At 31.8% G+C, this 27,570-nt stretch overlaps 2 protein-coding genes across 3 annotated transcripts; both read left to right on the top strand.

Annotated features, from left to right (window-relative positions):
* Window positions 1–5,409: 5,409 nt before the first annotated feature.
* On the top strand, window positions 5,410–15,675 carry LOC149488373 (trypsin-1-like). 2 transcript variants are annotated; one of them, XM_089695507.1, is made up of 8 exons: window positions 5,410–5,682; window positions 11,078–11,207; window positions 11,601–11,636; window positions 11,951–12,113; window positions 12,391–12,599; window positions 12,840–13,000; window positions 13,953–14,043; window positions 14,447–15,675. In XM_089695507.1, exons 1-8 carry the CDS (start codon window positions 5,584–5,586, stop codon window positions 14,566–14,568), a joined length of 1,011 nt encoding a protein of 336 aa, XP_089551633.1. In that variant the 5' UTR covers window positions 5,410–5,583; the 3' UTR covers window positions 14,569–15,675. The 2 variants fall into 2 exon arrangements, with proteins under 2 accessions (XP_089551633.1, XP_089551634.1); XM_089695508.1 differs by lacking the exon at window positions 11,601–11,636 and having other exon boundaries at window positions 5,411–5,682.
* A 2,489-nt stretch (window positions 15,676–18,164) lies between these two features.
* Window positions 18,165–26,717, top strand: LOC149488372 (trypsin-7). The gene is made up of 7 exons (XM_089695509.1): window positions 18,165–18,353; window positions 19,328–19,445; window positions 19,798–19,960; window positions 23,824–24,029; window positions 25,006–25,211; window positions 25,483–25,543; window positions 26,096–26,717. Exons 1-7 carry the CDS (start codon window positions 18,291–18,293, stop codon window positions 26,215–26,217), a joined length of 939 nt encoding a protein of 312 aa, XP_089551635.1. The 5' UTR covers window positions 18,165–18,290; the 3' UTR covers window positions 26,218–26,717.
* The last annotated feature ends 853 nt before the right edge of the window (window positions 26,718–27,570 follow it).

The raw sequence follows: 27,570 nt of genomic DNA, 5'->3' as shown, positions 1-27,570 counted from the left end.
GAAGATTTTTTAGACAAAATCCTAAAAATTATTCATCAACTGCAAAAAAGACAAATAATTTGACATCCAATTTGATAGTTGTCAAATAAGTTGCCACATAAAAATCTTTTATTTCATAAATATAAATATGCCATCAGATTCTGGTAGACCTATAATTATTATTATAATCAAAGTCGTAGGAAAGCCAAACTGTTCATAGAATATATTTTTAAAATATTACTTGGCGTGATCTTAAATATTCATTTTACTAGATCTGTGTCTGAACAAAAATTGGATAGTGGGTGCTAGCCAAACTTATTTTCTATACATGTTATATTATTAGCGCTCGACATTTTGTCAATTACTTCTTTATTTATATTGAAAAAGAGAGCAATCCAATTAACTGGGCAATCTGTATGTAACTGAAGTGTGTCAGGCGTTAATAATTACCCCCTTCCATTGAAATACCTAACGGATTTTTTTCATACAAAGAGCAAATAAAGAAATGCCTTATAGTTAAGCTGTTTTTTACACATTGTATAATTATTCAGGGTAGGTAGGTAGTATATCTAATATAACGTACCTGTACCTCCTGTACTTTCTAGTTCTATGGTACAATAATTTTACAAAGCCTTCGATCGATACCATAGAATATAATATGATAATACTTTGATAGGTAATACTAATTACTTGCTCTGTGATACTAGCAACCTCAGCTAGCAACCCTAATTCCTAAGTACCTAATACTCCATTGACATATTGTAGGGTGCTGGGAAGTTGATAAAACAAAACCTAATCGTCCAAGGTGAATTCACTTAATTTTATCAATACTCTTATATAATATACATTACTAGCGGCCCGCCCCGGCTTCGCCCGTGGTACATATGAAAAATAGATGTTGGCCGATTCTCAGACTAAGAGCCAGCGCGCACGAGCAACTTTGTCTCCGCAGCTATTTTGTCTCCGCAACTATTTTGTCTCTCCCACCTATGGACTAGTATGAAAGTGCGCGCACGTAGCGACGCAACTCCCCATACAAATTGATGGGAGAGACAAAATAGTTGCGGAGACAAAGTTACTCGTGCGCGCTAGCTCTTACCCGATATGCACAGAAAATTTCATGAGAATCGGTCCACCCGTTTCGGAGGAGTATGCAGACTAACATTGTGACACGAGAATTTTATATATAAGATTTAAGAATAGGTACCTAATATAAAGTTCCTACTAGCTGTCCCGGCAAACTTTGTTCTGCCTTGCACTTATCATAATTCATAGGGTTATAGATGTTCAATTCTCGAATTTACTCGATAGACGATATGCACACAAAAATTCATGAAAATGGGTCGAGCCGTTACGGAAGAGAAACTTAAAACACCTAGCGACATGCAGAATCTTAATGACAGCTTTCATCTTAATTAAAACATCTTTTTCTTTGGTGGCTACTCCTTAATAAATAGGTATTTCACGGTGGTAAATATTTCACAGAAGCACAGAGCTACAAACATTACAAGGATCAATTGGCACGTGGCGAAATATTGAACTGATGCCGAACGTTTGGTTTGAGTACCTATGGCGTTTCATTCTAAGGTTTAATTTGATGCGGTTTAGATCCTTCCCTAAATACGTTAATAACATAAACAATAATAATTTTACTTACCTATGCCATTGCAATAACTCAAATTATTTATGCAAATTATTATTTACGCAACCATAACTTAACGTTCTCACACTCCAATAAACCGTGACTATACCAAACCTTTTTTCCAGAGCCAAAAGATCAAGAAGCTTATATCTAATCAAATGATCATAAAATATAAAAAAAAGTCACGATTTTACATAGTATAAAAAATCTATAGTATTTATAGTTTAAACCTTACATTAAACCATATTTAAACTAAACAGCAAGGGCAAGCGGCTAGGTACCTAGGTACCTATTTTGTATATATATTTTTTTTCAGAGCGTAACGAAAAGACACAGATTCATTTTCGAACAAACGACTTCTTCAAGTTCTTCAAGACTTATCAAAATACAAAGAATGAATGATTTTCAGGTGAATCTGGTGTTGCTGAAATGTTTACAGTTTAAATAATTAAAAGTACCGGTAAAACCTGCTAGCTTTGCCAACGGTTGCAGACTTTGCCATAGCCAACTTCTGAGGGAAAAAGTGTAGTCACATCTTAATATCAGTTTTTTGTCATTTATGCATGCCTGTATAGTAAAATTTATGAGTTAAATGGCAACACCGAATGAGATGTGGCAACCCAGCTTGTTTTTGAGATGTCTTTTTCGGCGGTTACTTTTGCACGCCTCATAAGCGAAGCGTTGAGGTGGGTACATGGTGGGTACTACTGTCACTTCGCGCAAAACATCTGATTTTTCAAACTTAAAATGTCTTTATGTATCATACATTGCACTTGTAAGATAATACATACACACACATATTAAGAAAAAACACAATTTTTAACGTTCATGATATTTTTGATGTCATTTTTGTTATTTAAACTTGTTAAAAAACAGTTTAAAAAAGTTCTGTCTTGGACGTCCGTGTGTCTGTATGTGCGGATCCTTTTTCTTGTTAACACGATAGCGACCGAAATACTTTACTAATCGAGTCTTTTTTTTTCTCTTACGCTTGAGTATGCTCAGGAATAGAACCCTTTCATTTTTCAGGGTCTGATTCGATGTGGTTTAATTGTTATTAAATAAACAAAAATAATAATTAATAAATATTTATTAAAAAAAAATTATGAGGCGTGCACTTTTGGATTTTCCAAATTTTTTCGAATGTTGGCGGTATGAAACTTAGTGCTCCGGAACTTTTACAAAAACAAACGGGAAAAGCATTGCCTACGTAAGTATTTTTTTGATAGTATGTTAACATAATGTTCTTTAGCTAAATAAAAGCTGATTTACTGTGCTACAAGCTACCTTTACTTCGCAATTGGTGTTGGTAAATTCAACAACCCCAATCACAACGTCTGTGATGGTGACTTTGCCATGTTTTGTTGGAGGTTAGGGCTGCCACAAAATTTCTGATGAATATTTTAATTAAATTGTCATTGTAAGTACCTACTGACTGGTGAAAAAAAAATATAAATAGTTAGGTAGCCAGGTATGAATTACACAGTGCATGTGCTTAAATGAAGGTTGTTTTACAAAAGGTATTTATTTATTTAATTATTTATTGCACACACAAAAGAAATAGAGACACATAAAGTACAGCTAATAGGAAATAATGTGTACAAAAGGACTTTAAAACTTGATTGGATTGGTTCCTATCAAGTTTAAAATAACAACAATTTTTATATTCAATCAAGATCATATAAATAAGAATTTGTCATTGTTTAAATCTTTTAGGAATGTCGTGTAATGTGTGATATTAAAAAAAAAGTTAGTTAGTTTAATGAGTACTATTTTTTTTTTGTTTTATTATGTAAAACAATTCAAAGTTAAGAAACTAACTAGAAGTAATTGATGTTTTTTTTTACTTTTACTAAATTGTTCCTACTACGAAAACATTTTTATTTGACAACCCTAACTTCTTCTTATATAGGAAATAATTTGGAAAGGTTGGTGAATTTGCCACCTTCTTAGAGAGTTAAATTACCAGTGCTAAATAATATAAAGTTTTTACTTTATTTTACGGGATATAGGAAGAGTGCAAATATATTACTTTTTAACCTCATAAACTCAAAAAATTTCATTTTTTCTTTCATATGGCAAATTTACCAGAAGTGACAGCTAACTTTGCCATAATTGTTTTTATGCTTAAAATATTATAATTTACAAAAATGAAATAGATATTTAGTAATAATGTAAATTTTCATGAAATTTACTACGTCTAGGTGCAGGTTACTCATTACGTTTTCATACAAAGCATACAATTATATTTTTTTAAAGCGAATCAAACTTTTTGACATATGAAAAAGTGGCAAAGTAAGCAGGTTTCACGGTAAGTACTGTAAATAATCTTATATATAAAAATGAATCGCAAAATGTGTTGGTAAGTAAGCGCATAACTTGAGAACGGCTGAACCGATTTCGATAATTCTTTTTTTATTATATTCCTTGAAGTACGAGGATGGTTCTTATGTAGAGAAAACGTAAACATGTACCACGGGCGAAGCCGGGGCGGACCGCTAGTCTTCTTATATATAAAAATGAATCGCAAAATGTGTTGGTAAGCGCATAACTCGAGAACGGGTGGACCGATTTCGATAATTCTTTTTTTATTATATTCCTTGAAGTACCAGGATGGTTCTTATGTAGAGAAAACGTAAATATTATGTACCACGGGCGAAGCCGGGGCGGACCGCTAGTTTAATATATATTTGAATCATTTGTAAATACATGATTATATTATAGTTATTAATAATAGAAACCTGTAGGTATATACCTACAGGTTTAGATGTAAGATTAGGTAATCTTAATTAATTAATAGTTACAACTATAATAATAGGGGCGTCTGTAAACCACTCTGTCTGTCTGACACTCCAAGTTTTGGATAGCAATAGCTTATGTATCCCCTATGGCCATGTATGAGAAGAAATAAACGATTATTTTCTTTAATCATAAGTCAGTTAATACCTACATTGATCTGCGTTATTATTGGCAAGTGATTCTAACGACTTGCGAGGTGCTTACTGCCTGTCGGGCTTTCCGGAAACGCTACAGAATCAGATTTCACTTTCATTAGACGTCAAGGAAATACCAAATGACATGTTTTTATTTTTTCTTCTTTATCTTGGATTCAGAAAATGCAGTCATAACTTCATAAGTACATATATACAAAACTGAAAATTGTGATTAGATAATAGGTATAGTAAATAACGAAGGGTAGGTTTGTGTAAAATAATTAATACAATAAAAAATACAATTTGGTACAGCTTAGAAATGGATCATATAACCGAATTTCTTGATTTTATCACATAATGTACACCTATTACAATAAAAGAGTTACAATAATTTATAAGAAAATATTTAAATAGGTATCATTCCCTATTTACACATAGTTATAGGCACAGCTTATTGGTACGGTCTACCTATTTAGCCTTAGCTAAATAGGTACCAATAAGCTGTGCCTAAATGTTATAACCTGCCTATCAATTATCATCATTGACGGCATGATTAAAAACTAATTAGGTAGGTACCTACTTAATTAGGCAATTGAAATACTGTATATAGTTATTATGTATATTATAATTATAATATGACGGAGGAGAAATATTTGAAATACGATTAAGTAGGTACTTAGTTACGATCAGGATTAAGATTTCGATGGTTTGAGTAAAATTTGAGTACTTAGCATTAAAATAGATCATCGATGTTAACGTCTTTACTTCCTTGTGAGTAATGAAGATCAGCGCTAGCTAGGTGGGGCTGCACCTCCACACAAAGTTTTGGCGCGAAGAGAAAGTCCGCGAAGTGGTGGCCGGGGACTCCAACCCGCGGCGGATTCCGCGGCCGCGGCCGACGGCGATAGTCGGCCAGCCAACGTTTGCGAAATAATGCCATTGAATCGAGACCGAATTCGGCAGTAACCAAGCGGAGATGCCGCACAAATAAATAGTGCCGAAATTATCGCGCCCGACAACGGATCAACAATGTGCGAATGGAGATCAGTGGGTATATTTTATGTGCTCCTTGTGTGCTATGTCTCCAGAGCCAGGGAAATAACGGTTGAACACACCCTCGACAACCATGTGAGTAAATCTTAACCTATTATCGGTCATTTGTAGGTGCATTGACTCTGATGCACTCTTACTTTCCACTGAGCGCATTCACTTCTCAACCCGATACTACTCAATGTTAATTGATTTATTGCACCACGCTTTATTTACATTCATTAGTAAACGAAAAGCTGATAAATAGTTTAAGAATAATTAACGAGCAATTTGGTAATTTTGAAAAAAAATACGCATATCGAGTATAAGTAGTACTCTAGCTAGGCCTAAATTAAACCACACAAATCGCAAGGGTGCATTTAATACCTACATTCATCGCCAAGAACAATTTTTGATTATGAAACTGAAATGTTTGTAAAAGTTTTCCTGAACCTTAAACAAAGCATAAGACAGTGCTCCAAGTACCTACATTAAAAGCCAAGCTGTTAAAAATTCAATGTCTTCCAGCTTCATACAGTTTACAATTTAGGTACATATAAATAAGCTACGGAAAATTAAAATAGGTAACTAAACACTGAGTAAGTATGTATCAATTAACAAAAATTATTTGCTTCCATTAACAAATCAATGTTTAATTAAGACTGCTGGTCGTGGCAATGAAAATGATAAGCCTATTTCTGATAAAGGTACCCGCATATAATATGGTATTTTAAAAAAGCTATTTGAAATGTAACCGACCACAAAACCACACAAGACAGCTAGGATAAAAATCATCTGGTTCTGATGTTTTTTTGGTCGTAATTCGTATATTTTAAAAACATGTTTTACAGTATCTTTAGCTGAAATTTAAATAGGTACCCATTTATAAATGATAATGTTTTGACGACAGCACATTAATTGCATGAACAATTAACACGGATGTGATCTACTTTCGCTTGCGGCTCGTTACGTCACTTATGTAAAAACTCGCAAATTTTTTCTTTAATTCCATAAAAGGTTCGGATTTTATTACATCTTAACGTTACGTGAATTTCGATGTTGGGTTTTTTCAGAGATGTTGACATAAAGCTCTGTCTCTTTGGAAGGTTTTATGGTTCAAAGCCAAATTCAAATAATTTTCTTTTTCAAATGTTACCTTTCTAGAATAATTACAGCGATACCAACATACTAGTTAGATACCTACTACTACCACAGTATTACAATATTATTGTAATACTGTGTTACTACTTTCAACCTTACGGTTGAAAGTACTGGTAGTTACCTCCCTTTATTGAATCTTGAACAAGCTTATATCCTAGTCCATTCGTTCCATAAATTAGCAAGCATTTCCTATTGTATTATCATCTGTTCTAATTAAATCCATTTATCGAGGACTTCTAAGGCTTTGTTATTGTATAAATTGTTTACAATCGCCTTGCTCTAGATTAGTACGGTTTCAATTAACGTATACAGTATAGTTGTTCTGGCCAGTTAATAATCTGAGAACATAAAAGGAATTCGAATTACATGGAACCGCTACATAAATGGTTAGAATTTTAAATACCTATTTATACACAACTAAGTAAACACGCATAGTGTTGTAGTTGTATAACGAAGTCACGCTCGTATCTGAAAATTACCACACCCCTCTCATACTTGAAAACGGGTGAAGTTGTAACATATTTATTACTTTTTATTTTCTATCTACGTAACGGAAATAATGAACTTGATGTTTTAAAGGAATCTATTTAGTATCACTTAACAAGAAAATATCTGCGCGAGTAAGTTATTTTCTTGTAGGTAGGTATTCTCTCTAGTCATCGTAGAACTGAAATAATTATTATCTATTATTTTTTTATACCAAAATATGTACCTAATCTCATAATTGAACTATACTTACAATGTAATAATTCCGCTAAACTATAGTAGTAAAATGTGACTTCCCACGAATAAATTAAAATGACAATCCGCAGGCGCAACAATTTCGTCATAATATTACCTAGTTAGGTATATTTTAAATATTATACATTTATACACCAATTATGAAGTTACATAACTTTTCGCTTGAATAATTCTTATACATTTAAATTTACGTAATTCTTATATATCCGGTTCCGACATTTTGTTCTACATTATTTTATGAATGGTTTTACACGCAAGAATAACACGTGGAATATACAATCTGTAATTATGCACAGATCAGTATAATTACATTATTGGGATTTATTTATAGGTATCTGATATCTAAGACATTTATTTTTAATGCTTCTATTAAAAAATATATATGTAAAGATAAATGGGAATAGGTATAGAAAAAAACATGTACCTAGTAGGAAGGCATCAGAGTAATTTAAATACATACATTTGTATTGATTTTTTAGATCTATTGAATCTAAAAGTTTAGTTTGAGAGAAATTATTATAATATTATGGTTGTATCGTAGTACACATTTAGTAGTCTGAACCTATGCCACTAATCCACATTATCTATTATACTGAGCTTTTTTGGTTCAAATACTTCGCATGTTTTCCCTAAGCTGAGGCTATAAAATAACAACACGTTTGCGCTGGCGCTACAGCTGATTCACTTTCTTACTTTTGATAAACTGTCGTGGATAACAAAAACAAGAGTACAATAACAATTACCTTGTGAAAGGCACGATTACACTTTGGAAAGTAGATAAGAGACCTTAAGATTCGGTATTAAGTAGGTGTGAATAAAAAACGAGTGAAATGGAACGTTATTTCTTTTGTAGAAAGCTAATTGGACCTCAATTATAATGTAATCTCTTTGATGTACTTTTACTGGTTAAAGTATACCAATATATTAAATATCTAATTGCAGTGTTGAGTATCATTGCATACATACAAGTAACAGTAGCATAATTACTTATCGCTTTCATTGCATATATTTTAATTATTTCAACCATTGCTTTTGCGTATTTTCTTGAACTTTATTACGTCAAACCACACATTTGCTAATACATAATATACGGTTTGTGTCCTTAATGAAAGTTGTGTTGTGTCCTATATGAAAAACTTGTTTTAAATTCAAATTTAAGCATAGATATACATATTATGTAAAACAAATTTAAACATACATAAGTAATTTTAACTAGTTTTATATAATAAAGTGTATTTTCGGTGTCTAAGTCTAGGCAATAGAATGGTATTGAACTTTACGTAAAAATAAGTGCAGTGATTGGAACCAAGGTTAAAAAACATAACAGTTGAGTGCTAACAATAAACTAGACCCCAGTGATCTTGTAAATGGTCTACCAGTTAGTTTTCTTCGTAACCTTACTTGCCTTGACCATTTGACATTGACTGAAATAGGTAACTAAAACGTGTAATTTCAAGTTGATTATCGATCTGCTATGATTTGTTATAATAAATCAAATAAGAACCCAGTTCTTATTTTTACTATATTCTAGAACTTTTTGATCATTGAAGATTCAGCTCTATCTATATCTACTAATATTATTAAACTGAATGATATTCAGAGATAAATGCAGGAATCATCAGCTTTTTGGAATTAAAAAAATATCTACCTACCTATCTAAGATAGGTAGTCAACTTATCATGGAAGATATAGGTACTGTCAATAGTAGCGACGCATCAATAAAAAACTTCCTTTTGAGAACAGACCTATACCCACAGCCTATACCTATGTTTGTTGACCTTAAATAAAAATAATCTGGTATCTAGTACCTATTTATCTATATAATATACGTATAATATCGTGAATACTATTGTAGACTATCTTCTATTGACTGAAAAATTAAAACTACACAATGCTATTTTGCTCTACCATCTAGCTTTTAAACCTATATCTAAGTTTTTCAATTAATACATACTATTTATCTAATTAACAAAACGATTTTTTTCCTAGTTTCTATCGTTAGGACTTTAGATAATAGTTAACTCAGCTAATTCTTAAACAATAAGTGCTAATGCATAATTCATACGCAATGTTTATGCACACAAAACTATTTGATCCAAATATATTTCAAGTCACGTTAGTGGGTCGACTACCATAACAGTGTATCACGTATCTATTGATATAAGCGTCGATATAAACAGTCACAACCTTAGCCTCGATAGTTTGTGACATAACCTATTACCTAACAGAGATGAAGATGCTTTCGTCAGCGTTACGTGGCGTTGGGAAAGTTAGTACAAATGCTGGCAAGTTACTCTTAGTTTCATTCGTTTTGTGATCATTAGCTTTGATTAAAAGCGACGATTTATTGCTTGGTAAATGTAGATACATTCATTGAAAGATAATTACAGGTATTATGATGCTAATGTTTTATAGACTACAGTCTACAGGTTTGATCTTGGTTTGATAGATAGATACCTAGATAGAACCTATAGCAATTATTTGCTTTTACAACTTTATATTTATACGATAAAGAAAGAGCATGTGTTTATTACTAAACATAAATTGTACAACACACAATTATATAGTGGCTTCTGTCTTCCAGATAACTCTTTAAAAGCTGTAGGAGTAGGTATTTTAATTTATGCGACAGCTTTTGATAATATAGAGCATCATAGAGCTTTTCAGAGACCACTGTAGAGAGACATACAATATATACTACATAATATATCACCGACATCTCTGTAGATATTTATAGATATCAAACAGTGTAGAGTAAATTAATAGAAAATCATCATCCTCATCATGAAAATAAACAAAAGAAGGAAAAGCATCTATGTAGTTATCCTTTGCACATGAAGCTTAGCATTTAAGAAAGGTAGTTTCTCTTAATTGTAATACCTACTTATCCAAGAAGATTACAATCTCTTTCGGATCTCATAACATCGAAACAACTCAAGAGTTGTAATTTGATTATCACACAAAGACCAGCCGAAAATGCGCCTTAAACTTGGCCTGCAACACCGGAACGTCATTATCAGTAAGATTGAGAAAGCAACATTGACATTAGTTGGCAATTAAGACCGAGTTCATTGCGCAATTCGCTCGCTGTTCGCGTGCCCAGCCACCAGCCGTGAAAGTAAATTCACATAGTTATGTGTGCTAAACAAAACTTATGTAAGCTGTAAACGCTTCCGACGGAACATACCATTAAATCATTGACGTAACATGAAGTTAACCAAATTACCTCAATTTTGGTAAATGCCAAAATGTTGTTATGATCGATGTCCGGAAACAAAAATTAATTGGTATCAATTTTCTATAGGAATTGCGTAGTTATTGCCCGATATTTAATCTACTGCTGCTTAATCTATATTTGCTAATAATCTAAAACTGAAAAGTTTGTTTGAACATGTTTATCTCAGAAACTACCAGACCCATTTCAGAATTCTTTCACCACTGGATATTTATATTTTCCCTAAATGCTACAAATTATACCTTTTTTATAAAACGGGTAAACCGATTCGACCGACATGTTCATTATTAACTATGTATATAAATGTTATATATAAGTATACACACATGATTATAACCGATTCCTTACTGGCTTTAGGTGTCATCAGGAAACAGGACGCAAAGATTTCTATTCGACTCCATTTTCGGATTAGAAGTACCACTACTTGATGAGCAGAGCGTGGAAGATGATGAAGATGAATCTACCCAGGTCAGGAACTGTTCATGTGGTACGTAGAACTATCCTACCTTCTAATCACATTTTATTTTCTCTTCTCTCACTGTATTTGTAGAAAAGTTGTGGAATCTGGTAGAACATATGAGTCGTAGATTTTGAGTATACAAATTTTCGTTTCGTATTAAAGTTTGTTCATAAATGAGGTTTTTAGCGTTGTATTTTATTTCTCGTCTCGATATGTCTTGCTCTTAAATTTTTGTATTTCTTTGTAAATATATAGGTATAGGTGCCTTTTATTCACCAAAATAATTGATTAATAGTTGAAAGGTTTAAAACACTAGATAGCGTAGTACGATCATACTCTAAAACTTATTTCAAAGCACTAAATCACATCATATCACTCTGTATTTCTATCTAATTATTTTTCCTCACCTTCATATTTTAGAATGTGGCAGAGCAAATCCACTTCCACGTAAAATCGGTAAGTATTTTCACTCATTGTTGCATGATATTTTCATCGCTTTATTACATTAGATTTATGGTAAATTTCTCTTTTTATTTCTTAACTTATCTTATATAATTATATGATACACTTATTTTACGAGCTTTTCATTTAAAGCTGTACGTGTTAACTTACGATACTGAAGATATTAACAAGCAAGTAACAGGCTTTCTTTCCGTGTTTTTGCAACTTCCTCTGCAATGCAATATGGAAGTCACCATGAAGTAGTCGGTCATTGCTCCAACCTAGCATGAGCATAGAACCTGTAACCAATACAACTTTCACTTTTCCAGATTGTGGCGGGCCGAATCAGGAAAATCGTATAGTGGGCGGTTTTCCGGCGGGCCTCAATCGGTATCCTTGGATGGTCCGGCTGGTGTATGATGGACAGTTCCACTGTGGAGGCTCTCTTGTCACCAAGGAGTATGTGCTCACTGCCGCACATTGTGTCAGAAAGTGAGTAATACGTAAATCTTACTGAAATGGCATATATGAGCTTTTTTAATTGAAAATAGCTCTTAATGTTTTTAGTATGATAGGTACTCGTGCGAATGTTATGTTCAATGTTTATTGAAGACGTAGTACATATGTAATTTTCAGCTATATTTATTTTGTGTAAGACCGCTTTATAAGTATGTATATTATGTAACCTCTACGCACACATTACATTATTTGCGTACGTCCACACAAACATCCGAAAAGCAAGCTTTAATTTCCAGTCTTTAATTTTCAGATTAAAACGATCGAAAATCAGAATAATCCTCGGCGACCACGACCAAACTCTCACCACGGAGAGCGCGGCCATCATGCGCGCAGTCACAGCGATCATTCGACACCGAAGCTTTGACGCCGACTCTTATAACAACGACATTGCCTTGCTGAAATTGCGGAAACCTGTCAGCTTTTCGAAGATCATCAAGCCCGTTTGCTTGCCTCCAGCGAGTAAGTAAAATATTTAAAAACGTGAATTGTCTCTAACGATTTTATTGTTGCGTTTTTTAAAATCGGAATGAAAATCATTTAATTTATTACCAAAAGGTAACAAACAGAAGAGACAACAATTCTCATAATAATGAGCTTTATTTTGGGCTAAATAAAGATCAGGAAAGATCGTAATTTTTTGTTTATTTTTTTTTGCAAGAGGGATATGCTAAATAAATAATTGCAAATATAAATTTACAGGTATAGAACCAGCGGGCAAAGAAGGAATAGTCGTAGGCTGGGGTCGAACATCAGAAGGCGGTCAGCTTCCCGCCATCGTACAAGAGGTGCGGGTACCCATCCTGTCTCTACAACAGTGCCGCGGTATGAAGTATCGAGCTTCACGTATTACTAATAACATGGTGAGATTTTTTAATTTTTTATTATTTGTTATATTTTAACTAATTTTCATTTTCATGGATTCGTTTGAAAACCCGTACTTAATCCAAAGTATAACCCTGTTCGAGGATGAAGATATTTAAACACTAGATAATTATTTTAGTCTATTTAGATATATTGATCAGTTACTGAAATGGTCCGATTTTATTTAAAATTTGTGCATCCATTACTTTATAATTATGCGAACAAGATGTTAAACAAGTTTGTGTGGAAACGATCCAATTTTTAGATTTGTATAGGAATGTTTTAAAATAATAATATGGTCAATGGTCATGATTATGATTGATTGAATTGGAGGAATTAGACAATATTACACAGATCTAACATTGAAAAAAGCAATTAATTATAATATTCCTCTTTAAAACGTTAGAATGTCGTATCTGTATCTGGCACAAAGAAAACAGAAGTAACTGCAGTTGATGCAATCACATTTACTTTATCCTTACGAATTATTTTAGCAAATACAAGTTAATGCTACTCGAGCCTTTATGCAACTTAGAGCCGATTTTTCAATGCTTGGATAAAACTTATCCGTCCAATAAAGTATTACACGATCATATTAAAATGTCATGTAAACTGTCAAATACGGGCAATTAGAATACGTTTTTAAAATGGTAGTTTTATACATTATTCGACGAATAAGTTTTATCCAAGCATTGAAAAATCGGCCCTTAAACACATAATTTTACCAGTAAAAGACTTCATTACTCTTAAGTTCTTACATACGCTACATTCAGCATTTTTAATACGAAATCAATCCGGCGCAACCGGGAAGAGCTGCTTGCATCTTTGAGAAGTGACCTATATTAATTTGTAATATAGTTGGAACTATTTTAATATATTTCATACAACTACAGCCTATCTATATCAAATGTAGATTATATTATTATAATATACATCATAATATTGTTTCAGCTTTGCGCGGGTCGAGCATCAACAGACTCCTGCCAAGGCGACAGTGGCGGTCCGTTGTTGGTACAGCAGGGAGATAGATACCAGATTGTTGGTAAGTATCAACAATTATTATACAACTTATTTGTTAATTATTAAGCTTTGAGAAGTAGTAGATGCATTTGGAATACCTACTGTCTCGGTTTTATAAAATGAAATAATAGATAAAATACACACGCATTAAAAAAAAAGAGTGCCTACGTCCACATCTTCGGACATAGATGCATATGGACTGTGGAATCGCTTAACAAGCGATCCCATGCTCTAATCTTATATTAAAAAATAGGTAGTAGTTGTAGTATGTACCTTTTTATTAATGAAATTCACGTTTGAATACCAAGGCTAATCAGCAGTTACGATTAAGATATAAATCGCATTGGTTGAATGGTAATTAAGAATGTAGGTTAGTCAATGTACTCATTAATATAACGGAAGATCTAACGTTTATTTTTTTTCAGGTATAGTATCATGGGGTGTTGGCTGCGGACGACCCGGGTATCCCGGTGTCTATACCCGGATATCGCGCTATCTACCCTGGCTGAAGGCCAACTTAAGAGATACATGTCTTTGTGCTAATTAGTCTTAATTTTTATATTTTTCTCGATATTTTTTGTAAATAGCTTTCAAATTAAAAGTAATTTAATTTTATCTCATGTATTAGGATACGAAAAGATGTATCATGTATATACTTAAAGTACCGCCTTTATGTTTTTAACACGTTCGTGTAAAAATATTCAATCTAGTGCTTTTTGTAAAATAATAGTTTAAGTATATACTTGAATAGATATAACCAGTAATTTATAATATTAAATTCACGAGTACTACGACTACATACGTAGAGCACATTTTGCTTATTTTTAAGTTCAACTATTTTTTTTATTCAAATAAAGAAATGCGTCATAAAAATACGGTTTTGAAAATTTTTAATTAATTCTAGAATAATTATTTTGACAACAAATTGTTTAATCGGTGTTTAATAACCAATATTTTAGTTTGCTTCTATTTTACCTCTAATTATTTAATATTTAGTTATAGGTATATGTAATAATTTTATGAATTAGTATGTGTCAGGCCGGTGGTGCAGATTACCAATAGATAGTAAGTCAACTGTAGAACTACCTACGTGTTCATTGTTATAGTTTAGGCAATATATGTTTTTATAATAGTTTTTATTTTTATTAGAATAGTTATCTGGTTGTTTTTATTACACATTAATCAAATTTAAATTCATATTTTGTAATCATTATAAACATTGTTCTGGTATAGCATATAAAGTAATTCAGTTTTATATGTGTTAAAAATGTTGTTATTATTGAAAATCAAAGGAATTTCTCTATAAAATTACAATTTATTTCAATTAATTATCATAAAATAATAAAATTTTATATTGATATGGATAATTGTTTTATATAAAGTAATTGTATTTAATTTTAAATATATTTTTAATAACGTTATTTGTATTTAAGAACGCTCTTTAGGCTGTACCTGTGATCTACGTCACGATAAATTGTTTGTTGTGCTATTAGAGTATAAAATACTAATGTTTTAAGATTAATTTATTTTGTTGTCAAAAATAACTTTTAAGATATAAGTTTTTAACTTTTTAAAGTCCTTATTTGTTATTTTATTCTAGTATTTAACATTTAATTAACTTATTTGTAAATAAATAAAGCTTTTTCAAATTTAATATGTCTTTTATCCTTTAACGACCATCTCCTAAAATTTATGATTTTTTTAGGATGCTTTATAAGGATTGGGTTAAAACTGTCCGATTGCTTGTACCGACGAAAGTAGAACTAGTTCTACTGCATCACGCATTGGAATATTTTTGAAGTGAAACTTCTTTAGACTTGTTGAAGGTCAAGGTCGCGTCATGGCAATACCGTCACGTCACGGAGTAAGGCGACGATATTGGTATCTTTGAAACTTGCCAAAGAAGTTTCACTTCTGACACGTGTGCTCAGCTCACACGCTGTTTTTTTATAAACATTACTATTTTTAAAAGGATTTTAAAATGCAGATCCTATTTTATCTGCTACAAGTCTCTCATCAATATTTTTACGTTCACTTTTTGTGTAAACTAGAACACAGGAAAATTAGCAAATGAATAAAAACGTGTCATCGTAAATTAAAGCATTAAAGCGCAAAACCATTTAAATATTATGTTAATCATATTCAAAAATATTGCCTAGAAAAAAATCGTGCAAAACACTTTACTTTCGAATTGCGAACATCATCTATTACTTTCATGTTATATTGGTTGTAGACATTTATTAAGTAGGAGATAAAATATTGATAATTTAATTGATTTCCATTTTTATGAAGGGAAAATATTATATGTAAGTATAGGTACTGTGTTTTATTCGTAAGCGTGGTAGCCCTAAACAGACCTGGTGGCGGACAGCCAAGAAAATCGGGAAAACTTGGAGCGAGATAAAAAGGTAAGCTATCGATAGACACACCTAGATGAGCACTGTGGATGCCTCTGGCCCAGCTAGGGGACACGGGAACATAAGTCAAGTCACTGTGTTTTATTACTTCTTTATAATGCAACGCCAAGTTGTATTTTGTGTGTACTTGTATTTTTGCTCTACATTTTCCTGTTTTGTAAGGTGCTGATTGAAACTTCCACGATTAATTCTTAGAAACCTCCTTTGAATGTAATTATCGGACCTAGTACGCATACCTTTGGATAGATAAATAAATTATAACGTAACTTTCGGTAGACAAGAGGAAAATGCTTGCAAGAGAAAAGTTTATTTTTACTAAAAATTTAATAATATTCACAGAACAACGAAAAAAAAAATACAGTGCCAGTTCTTTGGCAGAGCGTCGGTGATAAATGGTAAAAGATAGCACAGAGCACGATTCAACAAAATATAATATGTTCACAGATATCTCGTTGGTAAATATAGAAGACATTGAACTTGCATAATTTTAGGAATAAGGTTAAATAAATATTGTTAATTAGAACTTTCGGCTCTACCTTTCTATGCGAGCTATAACGGCCGGCGATGAAAAGGTATTAGCCAAGTATTAGCTAACTAAATAATTCTGACAGAATAGTTCCTTTCTGATATATATAACAAAATTTTTTAACCGCTCTTATAATAAAGGGCGCGTGCCTTAAACTTGTCTTCACTTTTGTACAATAGAACAAGTAGGTACACATTTCAATTATTGTTTTTTTCTGACAACTCTCCAAAGAGTTGGAATTACAATAAAATCTTATCATAGAGACATCCGTACTAATATTATAAATGCGAAAGTAACTCTGTCTGTCTGTCTGTTACTCAATCAAGCCTAAACTACTGAACCAATTTGCATGAAATTTGGTATGGAGTTATTTTGATACCCGAGAAAGGACATAGGCTACCTTTTATTGCGAAATATGTACCACGGGTGAAGCCGGGGCGGACCTCTAGTAATATAATAAAAGCAAACTTTATTTAAAGTATCTTGATTCTTAAATGCTACGAGAGCTTATCTCACTAGCTTTTTTAGGTAAATAGGATCTTCTATACTAATAAAAGCTTTCAATTCGCTTAATAATTGTGTTTAATGTATATTTTGTTAATGAGGAAGATCACATAAACATGCTTCAGCGTGACCCGTACGATTTGTTAAGTGGCAGCAATCGAGAGTTTTGCTTGGAAAGTGTCACTTTCGCTCGTCTCTCGGCCACAAGGATGTATGGAGGAGGCGTTTGTTGATTTTATTATTGCTGAACTATTGAAAATAAATATGCGGATTGCAGTATTATAATAGTAGTTCGTGATGGGATTCAGTTAAATTAACGATCAAATAAATTGACTCTACATATAGAATTAAATTTTCTTGCGTTGTCTTTTATGTAGAGTAATTATTTTTCAATTGTTTATAGTAACTAACGTGTTATACATAAAAATAAATTAAATATTCTAATACTGAAATAATGTTTCCGCTAAGTATAGAAGCTGCGAAAAAATTCCGCTCATCAGAAAGGTACCTAAATAATTTCTATTTTTTCAAAGGGTTAGGCCCTCGAATAGCTCGAAAGTTAAAATGACGAAACAAAAGGACAAGGAAATATTTAAAGCACACAGAGTATTTACATTTAACAGTTGTTTTCTATTTGTATTCTAATAGACAATCAAGTGGGGTGTGTGCAGTATCCAAATCACGTCCTCGAATGTGACCGTAAGTCAGTGCGGGTCCGGTAGCGAGCGCGCGCGACAAGTTCAAACGATGCGCATGTTATCTTGCGCGAAATTATAAATTTGAATTTTTATTTATTTTTTTTAATTTAATAATCTATGCGTGATGACCAGCATGGTGAAGTGCATCGTTTTGTTGATCGTCGTTGTAACTTTCACTAGTTCAGAGGTTAGTGTGATTCTGTTTTGTTTGTAATTTGCTAATTGTTTATTTGTGACTTCGATTTTTGTTTTATTTTTAGTTTATCCTGAATCAAAATAAAGTTCATTTTTTTAAACAAAATAATCAAGAACTCTACAAAATCCGTCTCCTGATTTGTTAGAGTTCTGTATGTGCGCTTCGTAGAAATATTGTCAAAGAGATCATGTTATTTGTATTCAATCTAATCTTATATTCAATTAAATATACCTTTAATATAAAAAAGGGGTTACGAAATAAAAAATTAATAAACAATATGCCAATGATTACAAGCAAGTTAAGCGCGGCAAAACAAACCACCAGGAATAAATTAACGCACAAACTATTTTCAGATTTCCATCAATAAATTACCTAAATTATGTTGCTTGATTAATACCAAAGTTCGGGGTATTCAAATATCAATCTTGGTGCCTTTGGCCTTTAATTCAAGAAATTCTAGTTTCACAAACAACATAAAACATAAAAGAGAAGTTTTTTTGAATATTTAGAAAATTGATTGATCAAATTGGTAACTCACTAGGTATTTATTAACTGCCATTTTCTGTAACGGTTAAATTTTAAAACTCCGCACGATAAAGCTTTTTTATGTTATTTTGGTTAACTTTTCTTGTTACTTTTTCATAGATATTCTTTACCTTAAATAATAATTATTTCATATTACATTTAATAGATAAACCTGCTGCTGCGTAGAAGTCACCAATAGGTATCGATCATTAAGCATTCGTGATACTTTTATCACTATGTATAAAACTATAACTAACCTGTTAATGTTTTGAAACAGTAGCCTGTCCTTACTTTCTGCGTCAGTAGAGATGGCCCAAGTTTAAAAGCATTTTAAGTTTCTACAATTCTATCGAGTTTATTTATGTCCATGCTCTGAAGTTAAGCTTTATCATTTGATGTATTCACGTTATCTTCATTATCAAACTAAATACTTATGGCAGGCTGGTGATTCCTTGCGGAAGTCTCGCGGAATATATTCCAAGAACTTCTTCGGAGGAGTATGGGGGAACCGTCCACCGCTGTTGGAGGCAAACCAGCTCAGAACTACATGCACCTGCAGTGAGTATCAGCTCATCTAAAGTTAGTTTAATTGACGGACGCAAGGGATTGTCAACACATTTCAATTCATATACTAGTAGGTAAGGGTTATTAAGATTACAAGAACATAAGTAGAAGAAGTCAATTTCCACATTGTGCCGAACCTTTGTAGGCACATAACCTTATCGTATTTACAATTTCAGGGTTATTTTATTAGTTCAATTTATGCTCCTCGTAAAACTACCTAATTTGAAATATTATCATCTTTAACAGGGTATTTAGCTATTTTGCACGTCTTGAATTTAGATTTTGTGCGTATGAGATAAAAAGCGTACCTACGAAAGTATTCACAAATCACATAATATGATTCCAGAATGCGGCGAAAGAAATGAAGTATCCCGTATCGTTGGTGGTACTGAAGCCAGTATCAACGAATTCCCGTGGATGGCAAAGTTAACTTACTTCAAGCGTTTCTACTGTGGTGGCATGTTGATCAACGATCGATATGTACTCACCGCTGCTCATTGTGTTAAAGGGTAAATCATTATTTACTATTTTTAATTAATATACTGAACTTTACTACCTATTTAAATTAATATTCTGATAGAAAACGAAGCTTAGTTTGAACGTGTAGATCTAGAAAGGAGTGATTTGGCAAACAAGTTTTCTTTGGGGTACCTCAGGGATGCGTTTTGTACATTCTTGTATTTGTGATTGTGATTGTTTACAAAAATATGTATTTTAAGAGCAGTCTCTATTGATCATGATGACCTGTTTTATCTTAAAAATGAAAAAATAAAAATGTTAAGGAGGAAAAGTCATCATTGCTTAATATAGAGTACGTCTTTTCATAATTAACAGCCAACTTAAGTTGCATATAAGGTTAAAGTTACTAAGAATAAATAAATAATATATGGAAGGGAATTACTGTCTTCTGATTTTACAGTTGGTAATGAAACCGCTAGTGAAATTGGATACACAAAAAATACTTTTGTGAAGTAAAATTACTTATTTGCAAGTTCAACAAAAGGTCACATCGTGGTGAAAATGTTGCAACTTTCGCCTTATAAACTAGTTATCTACTTTAATTGAATGTCTGATAAAAGGATAGTTCATAGCATAGAGTATATAAATTAGACGTATTATTTTTTATTAAATTACTAGGTGGGTATATACTTCAAATTTATAGTAGTATATACATCAGTGTTATGATCCAAGGGTTATAAGAACAAAATATATCCCACAAAATTCACGCGTGCACATTAGTTACTATAATTATTATTATAGGTACTTACGACCTAGGTGTATTCAGGTATTTTGCTTAAAAACAATGACCTAAAGGACATCCAAATTATTTGTTTACCATCATTCTTTGCAAAACCAGTTCGTGAATAACATTGTTGGTACGTACAAAACAAAAACTTAAGTTTAGTATCGGAAAGTGCATTCTTGTTTGTATTCAATTTGCTTGACCGAGATAAACGTCAATTTGGCGACATGGGGTTCTAATTAAACCCAAGATATGCAATAAAACACAACCTTTTTAATTTCTGCAATGATATTTTCCTTAACAGCTTTTGTCGAAATAAATATTCGTAAGAGCAGCTAATTATTTAACAACGGAATTCCGCTTTCATAAATAATCTGGTTGTTACTTTTTGTGTTCAATTAATTACATTTTTGAGTTAAGATAAAATCGAAGGGTAGACTACAATGTTACGTGTAGATCAAACATTGATATCTTTATTATTTGATCTCTCTAATCTTTATATCTCTGAAGAAGAGGCATTTGTACAACATTTTTACTCTAACTCTGTATCCAAATAATATGGTTACAAAATTATAGGATAGAATATAAACAGATAGAGAATATAAACTAGAAAACATGCCTAATATTATGGCAATTTTTTTGGTATTTTTGGATTTAACCTAACTACACCGCACCTGCAATCAATAGAGATAGCTTTATTTATTACTTACGTTATATGTAGTACTAAAAATAAAAAAAAAGTGTGCGTGTACTAGTGTACACACGTAAGAAGTGAAACTTCTTTATGACCTTATTTTTCAAAAAATAAATTACTATATGCAACTTTACAGAAATACGTCGAATCTCGCGTGGTATGGATAAGCAAAAGATGGCGCGTAACGGAAAAATGTCACGCGTAACGAAAAAATTTAAAGAAGATTCACTTCAAGAAATAATTGTTTGTTTGTCCTATTCAATACAATAAAATATAAACATACGCAACGAATAGTGATACTTCTGTCCTGTTTAGTGTTTTATATAATTTTCCTTTAAAACCTTGTTGTTGTTTCATTATTTATTATTGTTACAATAACAGCAATACCCAATCAAATTTCCACGAAATATTTGTTAAAAATTATTTAAATATAATTAAGGTTAATGGTAGATAATGGGGTGACTAAAGTAATTTTAAAACTATAACAATTGACACACTATAATATTAGGGTTAATGATGAATATCTGAAACGTGTAAGATTATACCTTTATTTATATTATATGTATAGAAATAGGTATTTTTAGGTTTCTCTTCTTTGGTAGGAACCTATCTATATATATAAAACTCAAAAAGGTGACTGATATAGTGATCTATCAACGCACAGCCCAAACCACTGGACGTATCGGGCTGAAATTTGGCATGCAGGTAGATGTTAGGACGTAGGCATCCGCTAAGAAAGGATTTTCCGAAATTCTTGCGGGAACGGGGAAAAACGGGGATGCACGTACAAAGTCGTGGGCGGAAGCTAGTTGGTAGATAATTGAGTACAAAATCAACAGAGATGAAAATGTAATGTACCTACTTATAAATGTAGTGTAGGTTTTTATTAGGTAGTGTTATTTGCATTTTTAATGTTGTGCAATGATTTATAAATTATAATGACGTTTCAAACAAAGACATAAAATTTTAACAATAAAAATCGCGTAAACAACACAGGTTATAGGTATTTGGCCCTTGTCCTTTAGTTATGCGTCATGCCTAAATTAATGCAATAAATTTTTCAATATTTAACGAAATCATTAACAAGATAAGACGTGGAACTAAATAAGTTTTTATAAACATTCAATAAAATATATCTAATGTGCGTCTTAATTGCAGATGGAATCGTAAATCATTAAAATACGGGTCCGACAACCTGAGAATTGGAAAACAAGCCCAAAATATCTGAGTCCGAATTAGTAAATTCAAATATATGGTATCAGTGCGTTCACCTTAAACCGGCTAAGAGCCTGGCTTCAAACTTAGAGTTCAACATCCTCTATAAATGTCCACTTTGGCAGTATTTGTGAACCTTTTAGTGTTTTTTTTTTGCGGTTTTCACCTTGATTGTTTGATTTGATCACGCAAAATCGTTAGCGAATGATCGCGTTCGAAAATTGTGCGCTCCTTTTTCATTTGCTGCAATTAAAAAAGATTTACAACCTGCTTTCCTAAATAAAATATTTCATCATACAAATATCAAAGATATTACAAGTCAATAAAATCGTACCGAAACGGTATCATAAAGTCGCTAAAAATAAATAAAAAACGAACAGAGTAAAAGCAAAAACGGTAGGTAAGCAAAAACAGTGATAAGTTTCTGAATACAATAAGAGAAAGTGTAAAAGAGGACTTTAATAGAGCACTAGTCCATGGTTGTCTTTAACCTAAAATATTCCGTGTAACTTTCGCCCCGCGTCACTAATTTGGTCAGTAATGACATAATGAGTTACTCCATGATGCCTCAAAATGATAAAGTTCACACACGTAACAAGTTAATTAACGGTACTCACAATATTGGCAGAAATCGCTTACAGCGATAAGACCGCCCTCTGTACATGTTACTACTTGTATAGCTCTTAGTTTCTAATCCTGTATTTAATGTGCAATAAAGAATTTTTCATTCATTCATTCATTCAATATTGTCTGCCTGATATACCTTCTGCCTGATGTGGAGTAGGTTCGTAATTATTGGTAATTAAAACTTCGTCAATTAAAAGTACCTATTTTAATATGACTGACATGGATGAAAAAGGTCAAAAAGGGTGACTATGAACAAATTGTATTTTTTTTATTACTGTCCTCATAATTTTGACGAATTCTTTTAGTTAAGCGTTATGAATTAATTAAGTTTAATCTAATTCTTTTAAACTAATCTCTAGATTTCTAATTTTTGCTCTACATTATGATAGGATGATGATAGGAGACGGAGTTCACAAATTTAAACATGATGGAAATTGGAAATACCTATAGCCGACTGGGCATTCGTTGAAATAATCAACCAGCGAATAGAGGGACGCCATAGTCTTAAGGATCATATTTTAAGCTCTACCTAGGCTCTACCTAATAAACTCTATTATATTTATATATATGAATAATTTTGGTTATATTTTCAGGTTCATGTGGTTCATGATAAAAGTCACATTTGGAGAACATAACCGCTGCAACACGACCATACGTCCAGAGACAAGATTTGTAATTCGAGTGATTGCTAACAAGTTCAGTCTGACTAACTTCGACAATGATATAGCATTGCTTCGCCTTAACGAAAGAGTTCCTATGTCTGCTACTATTAAGCCGATCTGCTTGCCAACTAATCCAGGTATTTATTTAAATATACATACTATATAACTTTCAATTCTCTTTCAATAAGGATTAGTTAGAAAAGTTCATCTAAAATTTTTTGTTTGTCCTATTTATCTAACAGAATACAGGAAAGGTGGAATTTTTATCTTACATAATAAATAGTTTAAAAACTTCAGAATTTTACATTTAAATTTACATACCTATATTATGTCGACCGTTAGAGGATGTAAGTAGCATACTAATTTTTGTATAGATAAATTCCAATGGTAACAACTAACAATGTAACATTAACACACGTACTCCTAGATAAGTTTTCTTCGCAATGACCGTGACCCGACTCAGGTCATTATCAATAACAAGGCCGTGGAAGAATTAAGAAAGTGTTAAAATAAATATGCTTAGTGAAAGGTCACGTGAGATAAATCCGGTATCGAAAATTGCTTGGACATGATTTGATATTGATATTGCTGATTATGTTAGTAGTAGATAGAAATGAATAAAAATATGGCCAAGTGTTGCCTAAACATTTGGATGTAGACATCCAAGTATTTTATTAATGAATTAGTGAAAAAGATGTTTGGTTTTAATACTCACGTAAGTATTTACGTACCTAATCACTTTTTATAGAAAATGGTACAAACAAACGTACTGTAGATTCCAATTTGAAGCTTATCGCCCCCACGATTTTGAAATTCTGGATTGATCCTTCAGTCTTTGCATTTTTCCTGTGTATTGTGAACGGAAATATTTCACATTAACAATATTACCGAATTGATTATGATATTCTGTATTCTAATTATAAATATCCGATTTGGATTAAATTCTTCTTATAATTCTGGCATTGACTCTTGCGATATTTAAATAGGAATTTTCTTGGACTATGGCAATAAGCGTGTTACTATAACGAAATGTTAGTGTTTTCTTAGTCATAATTAAGGTGCTTTATATATTCTATATACTTCAATCAATAATTCATATATTTCATTCAACAGATAACCTATACGTGGGAGTTAAAGCAGTAGCCTCCGGGTGGGGAACTCTGACCGAAGAGGGCAAGGTCTCATGTACTCTGCAAGAAGTGGAAGTACCTGTGATTAGTAACAAGGATTGTAAGAACACTAAGTATACGTCCAGTATGATAACGAATAATATGTTGTGTGCTGGGTATCCTAGGACTGGACAAAAGGACTCTTGCCAGGTAAGATTGTATTGCTTTATAATAGATATTATGTAGAATTTACGTTTTTCGACTCTATTTAATATAGTAGGCTTAATAAATCAGACCATCGGTGGTGACCACTGACCACTTAACATCAAATTGTCACTTAGACCTAACATTCCTCTGTTATTAATAACAGTTAGAGCTATTTTACGTATCTCTTAGTGGAATATATTTTAATCCGTATAATTGAAATATTCAGGTTATTTAAAAAGTTGACCTTTTGACCTAGTCACATTATTTTCTCCAGGGTGACAGCGGTGGACCTCTCATCACAGAAAGGAAGAACGACAAACGCTACGAGCTTATAGGTAAAGCATTTATTTTATATCAAACAAAAACAAATACGCCTTTCACTTATATTAAGTTTAATGCTGTATTTTATGATGGAGTTAAGTGCATAAACATTTCAACTTTAACTACTTAAGTGTGTTTATTCTGAAACCTCTTTGCTTGGTTGAAGTTATTTGTGTTTGCAAATAACATGAATATGAAAAGCTATTTGATTACATTTTTTATGATGAAAATCCTTAGTTTTATATGTAGTTATTATACCCATATAGTTTACAATATATAAAGTATCGTCTTTAAATATGCAATTTATAATAGGATTTATTGCCTGCAAATTTACTGCCTAGAAATTTAACTAATTGAAGTTCATAAATAACACGTTATCAATATTTTATATTTAATTTTGTTGATTAATCAGTGATTTCTTTTCAGTTATTAATTACTCTATTTTTCTTTTTTATCCTACCTTAACTTGTTTGTATAATTTCAATCCTCAAGAATATGTTAAAAGATACGTATATTAATTATTATACCATCACAAAAGTGTTTAAATCTGTTTTTTTTTATTCCAGGTGTTGTATCATGGGGTAATGGCTGCGCTAGGGTTGGCTATCCCGGAGTTTACACCAGGGTTACCAACTATTTAGACTGGATTAAAGAAAACACTAAAGATGGCTGCTATTGCTCCGAATAATACTCCTTCACCATTCATACAATATTTATTTTATTTATCATAATTATTTAATATTTTTTAAGCATGAACAGGGTCAGTAAACTTATTTTGACTCTAGTTTCGTAATATTTATTGACATTGTGATATGTTTTTATGGTATTTATTATGAGACAAAATTATTAATATGAAAATGTACCTAATATTGTTTGACTTCAAGAACGTTTACGTATTATTAATAAATATAATATGTCGTAGTATATAAGTATTAACTCAGTCGTTAATTAAAGAACAAATTAAATTGAAATAAGAACTCCATAGTAGAAATTTGAACAATCTTTTGATTATTAAATAGTTGCATTTTGAATAACCAAAAATTTATAGATATAAATCATATTAATGTATGTAATATTATTTTGGTCAATAACTTATTTAAGTACCTACTATATACATTGCCATAATATATTAAATAAGTCATAGATTATTTTGTAATTTTTTTTTAATAAATAAAAAATGATCTCCAATGTGGTTTTATTTCGAGACTTGATAATAAACCTTAATTGCAAGTTTTCCTTTCTCCGATATTAATTTTAAATTCATTACTTTAAACATAAAGCAATACATTAAATTAAATCCTTTAAAATAAATATAGATAGAGTAAGGCCTCTTCTACACGGCTCGTTTTTTACGGCACAAGTACTTTTTGTGTTTACAAGAGGCCTATATTCCAGTTAACGTCACACATACCTGAAGGCAATTTCTTCGCAAAACACGTGGGATTACTTGTTAGTGTAAAACCATTCAAGTCATTTTAGCTATAAGCGCATTGTAAAGTATAAAATAGTGAAATTGCATCAAGTGCATATAATTTACCACACGGCACACCATATGATACCGTGCGCTGCGAAAAATGTAAGAAAACTTTATCATTTTAAATTCTCTACATTTGGTTTTTCAAAGTTTTTAGAGAGCACTCTCTTATCGACACTGATTCTACAATTTCTGTAAAAAAGTTATGTCTTCATGTCTGTTCTTGGTCTGTTCATTTTAACCACATGATAACGACAAAAAAAATGAATTTTAATGTATTGCAGGCAAAAGAAAATGTGCAAAGCTGTCAAGTTTCGCTCTGAAGAGATAGGATCTGTGGATAGGATAGTGTCCTCTTTTTTATCTATGAAAGGTGACACTTTAAAAATTATACTATGTACATATAAAAATTTACAGCTTTCCTTTCGCAGTTCAGAAATTGTAGAGTTCCTGGTTATTAAAAACTAGCAAATTAACACTGCGAATCTTGATAATATTGATAAACTTGGAGCAACAAGAAGGAAATGCATGTACTTGTATAAATAATTTTGTTTTGCAGGAATTAAT

Source organism: Colias philodice, chromosome 5, assembly GCF_061535455.1.
Source record: "Colias philodice isolate Cphi_HAF_F1 chromosome 5, ilColPhil1 Martin Lab GWU primary, whole genome shotgun sequence".
NCBI lineage: Eukaryota > Metazoa > Arthropoda > Insecta > Lepidoptera > Pieridae > Colias > Colias philodice.
Note: the sequence above shows the minus strand (reverse complement) of the source record. Positions and strands in the feature narration are given on the sequence as shown.

Excerpts from the sequence above, each read along its gene's own strand:
- LOC149488373 (XM_089695507.1), top strand. The coding sequence starts at position 5,584 with ATGTGCGAATGGAGATCAGTGGGTATATTTTATGTGCTCCTTGTGTGC. Across the intron at positions 11,208-11,600 it reads GGTCAGGAACTGTTCATGTG|AATGTGGCAGAGCAAATCCA; the intron begins GTACGTAGAACT and ends TTCATATTTTAG. Across the intron at positions 12,600-12,839 it reads CGTTTGCTTGCCTCCAGCGA|GTATAGAACCAGCGGGCAAA; the intron begins GTAAGTAAAATA and ends ATAAATTTACAG.
- LOC149488372 (XM_089695509.1), top strand. The coding sequence starts at position 18,291 with ATGACCAGCATGGTGAAGTGCATCGTTTTGTTGATCGTCGTTGTAACT. Across the intron at positions 19,961-23,823 it reads GCTGCTCATTGTGTTAAAGG|GTTCATGTGGTTCATGATAA; the intron begins GTAAATCATTAT and ends TTATATTTTCAG. Across the intron at positions 25,212-25,482 it reads GACAAAAGGACTCTTGCCAG|GGTGACAGCGGTGGACCTCT; the intron begins GTAAGATTGTAT and ends TATTTTCTCCAG.